The 6,978-nt window shown below is 33.5% G+C and overlaps 1 protein-coding gene across 2 annotated transcripts in view; it reads right to left on the reverse strand.

Annotated features, from left to right (window-relative positions):
• The window catches only part of LOC135201686 (lachesin-like), a 494,533-nt gene that overhangs the window by 43,594 nt on the left and 443,961 nt on the right, over window positions 1-6,978 (reverse strand). For both annotated transcript variants that reach the window (XM_064230822.1, XM_064230821.1), the window contains exon 7: window positions 5,124-5,253. In XM_064230822.1, the coding sequence (XP_064086892.1) occupies window positions 5,124-5,253 (130 nt within the window). The remainder of the gene's footprint in view (window positions 1-5,123; window positions 5,254-6,978) is intronic.

Below are 6,978 nucleotides of genomic sequence, written 5' to 3' on the forward strand. Positions count from 1 at the left end.
CCATCTCTCTTATAATGCTTCATTCGTTTAACGCAAAACGATTCAGCGCAAAATTCTAATAAGAAATTGTACTTGCATGAGTATAAAATGGAATAAAATGATCTTAATATAACTCTGAAGCAAATTTCATAGAGTTATTGTGGAAGCTTTTCTCTGGGACACTAATAGAATGGAAAATTTAGCTGCTGTACCCGCTGCTGGTTCTCAGAAATAGAGTAACAGCAGTTGCTTTAGAGAAAATATCGATCGAAATTCTTCCTTGATTCTGCGTTGGAATTTCAAAAAAGGGCGTTCGTTTGGGCACAAAAGTTCAGGTCAATAGGACAAAATTCCATCTCTTTTTCACTGAATTAAGATGACGCTTGCCAATGTCATCCTTCTTTTTTTTGTTCTAAATTCAAATTTGTAGAAGTTTTCGACATCTTCGCAACTTCTCAAGTATTGTCAAGTTCGGCAGAATAACTTGAATTATACAAAAGTTACGCAGAGGCTTATGGTAGTCAAGAGGGAACAAATTTCATATCCCAAATCGACTCTTATTTTTTTTTTAAGTTAGTACTGTCGTTTAGTTTCTCAGAATTTAGAAAATAAATAATTTTGGAAAAAAATATTCGAGATGACTTGCTTATCAAATTTAAGACAAATATCGATCTACAAAATCAAAATAATAGCACCTAGAATTAATAGTCTTAAAAGCACAAAAACTGTAGTGAGAGAATCAGATTATGTAGCAAGCCAGGCCATATTTTGCACAATTGCCCTATGTACCTCGAATGACAGGCCGAGGAGAGAGAGAGAGAGAGAGGAACAACAATAATAATAATAATAATAATAATAATAATAATAATAATAATAATAATAATAATAATAATAATAATAATAATAATAATAAGCTTTATTTCCAATATTTACATTGGGTATTCTGTATCTTACAGGAATTTCGATGCATGAGTTGCATTTCATACTACTCACAAATTTACCATATCAAACGAACCTGATTGAGCATCTTAAAAATACAAAATGAAAAGTAGCCATGCAATACATAGTATAGTAGTATGTATAATTTTATTCACAATTGTAAATTAAGCATCATCATGATTTAGAAAGTTGTACTCTTATTGTTACAATACTGGAAATGCAGTGATATTACAGTATCAAGAGTAATCAACCTACAGACAAAAAGTTTTATTAGCGCTGATTTGAAAGAATTGATATTAACTATTGTTTTTATAGCTGTTGGTAGCTTATTCCAAGCTAAAGGACCCTGTACAGCGAACGATCTTTTACCCAGGTCGGTATTTGTCTTTGGTATGTAAAGGTCGTTACTATTTCTTGTTGTCCTGTCACTTCCAAATCCAACTGATGCTGGTAATAAGTTTTTAATACTATTCCATAAACTAATAGGCATAGGACATACTGTATCCTTTGTTCTATATTCAGCCACTCTAATTCCTTTAAAATTCGGGTTACGTGATCGTATTTTTTTGCCTTCCCATCAGTCACTTTTGCCGCAAAGTTTTTGAGTTTCTGTATTCGATGTTGTTTAGACGTAGTGCCCCATATCTTCAAACAGTAGTTGACTATGCTTAACCCAAGAGACTGAACGGCCATTTTGCGTATTTCATTATAAAATCTGTCTTTTATTGTGTTTAGGTAAATTAGTGTTCCATTCACTTTCCTACTGACTTCATTTATATGACCATCAACATGTAAACTCCAAGGAATTTGAGAAATGTATCCATTAGTTTGGAAATATTTTTAGCATTTTCTATAATACAAATATTGATCCGCGTGGGACCCCAAATTGTAGGTACTGGTTTAGAGGATTTTGATTGATTTATTAAAGATTATCTGGCGTCGCAACTGCTAATGGTTATTGACGCCAGATATTAAATTGTCTATTCTTACTGACTGATACCGATTTCCCAAATAATTTTTGAACCAAAACGGGACGAATTTCAGTTTTATACATTTACCAAGTAGGACGTCATGGCTGACGCTATCAAATGCTTTAGAGATCCAACAATATAAGAAGAGAGATTTTTTCTCGTCTATGTTACTATAGATTTTTTCTGTGATCTTTATCAATGTAGTTTCGGTTGATAGATGTGGTCTAAAACAATGTTGGGTTTGTGATAATAAGTGGTTTTCTTCAAGATATTGCATGAGCTGAACTGAAATCATTATTTCTAATATCTTAGATAACTCTCGTAGAAGTGATATGGGCCGATAATTTCCAACTGCATCCGGGTCACCATTCTTGAAAAATGGTATTACATGAGATAGTTTCCAGTCACCGAGGTAGAAACCAGTAACAATGGAGGTGTTTACTATAGCGGTTAGATAAAAACTTATTACGGGTAAGGCATCTCGTACGAAACGGAGAGAAATACCATCAGATCCAGATGCTTTTGAGATATTCAAATCCCTCACTATCAAGACAACTGTATCTACGTCAACGAGCTGGAGCCTGAAAAAGTTATCAGCGATACCTTGAGGTATAATAGTATCTAAAGTGGGCAGATGATTATTTGCATTCAAGGTCTGTTGAGAATTTTCGAAGGTTAATTGTTAAGTTCTTCTGCTTTATCTTTCTTATCCTTATAATCATGGATGCTTACGTTACTGTTTGTGGCAAGGATAATTTCATGAAAACTTTCCATTTATTAGACAAATTAACACGACAACAATTTTTAAACTTATCTTTAAAATGTTCTGCCCTCTTTATTTTGAAAAGTTAATGAACTCGTTTTTATAGTTTTTATAAGTATTTATTAATTCTAAGTTTAATGTACTCCTTTTGACTCTCATGCAATTCGTCTCTTGCTTTCATTAGCATTTTAAGGTCCTGACTTACCCAAGGTGCCGGGGCCGGTTAATTACTTTGGTTACAGTTGGAGCACACTCATTTAAACTCTCAACAAAAATACTAGTGAATATAGATACTTGAATATTTACATTGTCAGTATTTGAAATTGTATTAAGGTCAGGGTTTCAATTTAACGAGCTACCACAGAACGTACCTTGACTACAGTGTCTTACACAACGAAATGTTCTAGTGACAGGTTGGTTTTTTGGTTTTGAAATATCAATTTATAGTGTTACCAACTCATGATCAGCAATAGGACAGGGAACTACTTCAGCTCGGGAAATCATTTCTGATCTGTTAGCGATGATAACATCTAGCAGTGATGAGGTTATACTTTTAATTTTTGTAGATTTATTAATTGCCTGATGTAGGTTTAATTGGTGTATAGTTTTACTCAATTTACTATTAGAGGATAATAAATCATCATTAGTGTCACCTAGTATAAACATTGGCTTTCCACGTAAGGAAACAACCTTAAAAACAGCCTTAATGTAATCGAAAGAGGAGATTAAAGCTTTGGGATGCTGGTAAACACCCTAAAATGAATGATGGGAGCTTTTTATGTTGTCAAGTTATCCAGACATCATCTACTCTTACTACTTTATCAACATTTAAATTATCTCGAGCATAGATACAAGTTCCTCCTCCTCTTCCCTGGTCGCAACGATAGATATTAAAATCTGAAATGTTTGCAAAACTGTCTCGGATACCCGAATCTAGACATGTTTCACTTATACATTAATTGTCTAATTTTTTTCTTTGATTAACAATTCTACTTCATGAAAATGCGATAATAAAGACTGAGCATATAATTATGTGTTCGATAGTTAGCCGATTTCTTACATCCTTCTCGATGATAGCGATCTTCACTGACCTTCTGTAGTGGCATCTTCCTGATCGTTGTCCTATGGAGGAGCATACATAGCGAGGGCATAATCGACTTTCATGACTTAAACCATAGTAGTTACTGCATCTAATTCTTTGGTCACAATAATATGAATTTTGTTTACAGGTCCACAACATATAGCATGTGACTAATGATCTTTAATGGATATTAAAAGCTTTCGAACCTTGTACTAGGTTCATCTTCAGTCAAATGAACAATATAACTTTAAAAATTCATCGAAGTAAACTTCTGAACAGGACAATTCCACAACGAAGAACGCAAATAAAAGAAGCGCTCATCAGCCCAACTAGATAATTCCGTTGTTGATGTTCGAATTCCTGTTTGCTATTCTGCTGGAACGTCTATTCCAGCAGAATAGCAAACAGGAATTCGAACATAAACAACGGAATTACCTAGTTGGGCTGTTGAGCGCTACTTCATTTGCGTTCTTCGTTGTGGAATTGTCCTGTTCAGACGATGAATTTTTAAAGTCATAATGTTCATTCGACTAAAGATGAACCTAGTAGAAGGTTCGAAAGCTTTTAATCTTCATTAAAGACCATATACTCACATGATATATTATTGTGGACCTGCAACCATTGTCATCATTTTCGACACGGAAGGCTGTGCCCTATATGAACTTTGATTGTGGTTATATTCACCACAATCATAACATCCTGATAATGGGGAATAAGACAACGCAGAACTTCTACAGAAGAATTTCCGGGAGAGAAAATAGAGATATAAGATGAATCACTCATATTAAGATGACTTGGGAAGGCATTTACGTGCCCAGATTCACAATACTGTGAACAGCATACAGTAGGGGACAAATCAGAAGACTGAAACCTTCAAGAATGAGCTTAGTGTCTCAAAATTCCAGAGACAGCTTAGAGTCTAAACTTCTAGGACTGTCTACTTCTCGACGAAGCCACACCTATCAGATAACTCCTCTCATCTTATTGGTGTAATAAGAAAGAATAAAAATCCACACCTATTTAAAACTGCCGTTGGACGCGTTTGTTTGATTGATGCTCACAATGGTTCAGATGATTTACGTTAAAATCCAAGGTTTAAACGTTACGTGATGTCGGTTTAGGAGATCAAGAAAAATGTTATTAGCAGTACATTATCTATAGATGAGTATATATTGCATTCATTCAAAATATTAGATACAGTGATGAATAACATATTCTGATAATTTGTCGAAGACTATCATGTGAAGAACAATCAATATTTTCTAAATGAAACTACTGTGTATGTGTGTGTGTGTATGAGAGAGAGAGAGAGAGAGAGAGAGAGAGAGAGAGAGAGAGAGAGAGAGAGAGAGAGAATAATGATAATAATTTCGATTTTTGCCCAACATACCTTTGAGCACATGAATGATAATGTGGGCCGGGTGAGCATTTGATGGGGCACAGGTATAATTACCCGAATCAGCTGCTCTGACCTCACTCAAGAAGAGAACGCTTAGTCCTCCATCGTTCTCCACTTTGACCTGGAAAAGGAAAGAGAAGCAAGTGAGGAATTGAAAAAAATGGCAATTAAGTAGGAATCCGAAAAATATACGCAGATTAAGCATTTCAATAGATAGTCTGCCCAAAGAGCAGAGAAACATGGGCCCGTTAACGCCAAAAGGCCCTAAATAATGTACGTTGTTATTGTTACCTGACAGGTAAAGGAATTTGCTTCAAATTTTTACTTGCCATTATACAACTCACATTTAAAATTCTTGCTTTAGGAAATAGAAAAATTCAGCTTCTCTAGGGTAATGTGATTTATATTTTATAACATACTATTTCTATGATTTATATAAAAAAGCTGTGACTGTCAAATTAGACAGGAATATGTATATGCATAAGCAAATACACACCAACAGGCATTAATATATATGCATATTGTCACGAAGTGCCAAGTATCTGGTTACTACACTTACCACAGCCAGACACCTGAACCTTTATCACGAGTAAAATACGACTGAATACTCTTAAGGCAACAGTAATCCCTTAAACAACTTACCCGTATTGCAGAAAATCAGCCTAAGTTCATTAAAATAGGTGTGAGGCAATCTTTTATGTGATTCAATTAATTAAAGGGCATCACTCCATCAACAACTTTAAAAGTCTAAGTATTTCCCTGATTTCAAAAGTCTAATTACTTCCTGGTTCTAACTCACTTCAATTAAATTGAAGGAAAACATCTCAATTACCCCTCTATGTTTCTACCGTAACTAAATTAAATATATTGGTGAAAAAGAAAACATAAAAAATTTCAAATACAAAATTTATTATTAAACAACAAAGTTTAATTTATTATTAAACAACACAAAGTTTAATTAATTCTTGAATTAATTAAGTAAAATTAAATAAAGATAAATTTATCACAAAAATCAAGAGAATTAATCAATTCAATCGAAATTCAAAAGTGTTAGGTAATAAATAAAACTTGGAAATTAATTCACAAGTGCTAAACAACACTAAAACTTGAATAGAATTCTAATTAAGTGCAAATTAATTCACAAGTGTTATATTTAATTAAATGTTCAACGATTACTTCATGAAAGCAATTATGCTAATCAAATTGTGAATGCAGATGAAAACACAGAAAAATGTGGAAAATACCAAAATTGCAAAAATATTAATCACACAGATCACACAGAATGTATAAAAAACACACTTCAATAAAAAATGGACAAATGCACAAAAAATCAATTCAATAAGAAAAAATGGATAAATGAACAAAAAATCACCAACACCAAAATGTGGAAAAATGGTAAAAATTCCCCTGGAATAACTCAAGTACTTTCAGTATTTGAATTACTTTTATTTTTTAAAGTTTACGTTTAGTGCACTGAACTTACTAAAAAAACTCTTACCTTGGTATACCAATTTTAGAAGACATTTTTTGAAATCACCAATAACACTTACACACGAGGCGCCAGTTACACATTTTTTCAATATCTGTTCAGATTCCACAAATAAGCACTAATAATATTAAATAACTCTTAAGAAATAGTATGTATAAAATCTTTATGTTAATGTAAAATCAAATATGGAGAGAGAGAGAGAGAGAGAGAAGAGAGAGAGAGAGAGAGAGAGAGAGAGAGAGAGAGAGAGAGAGAGAGAGAGAGAGAGAGATATTTTCCAAGTTCAAAGTCTCGAATGAGCTAACTCTCTCTCGTGTGGGCGAGACATACAGACCTGACGGGCTCAAATCTTTTTGG

The sequence above is a fragment of the Macrobrachium nipponense genome, chromosome 28 (genome assembly GCF_015104395.2).
Source record: "Macrobrachium nipponense isolate FS-2020 chromosome 28, ASM1510439v2, whole genome shotgun sequence".
NCBI lineage: Eukaryota > Metazoa > Arthropoda > Malacostraca > Decapoda > Palaemonidae > Macrobrachium > Macrobrachium nipponense.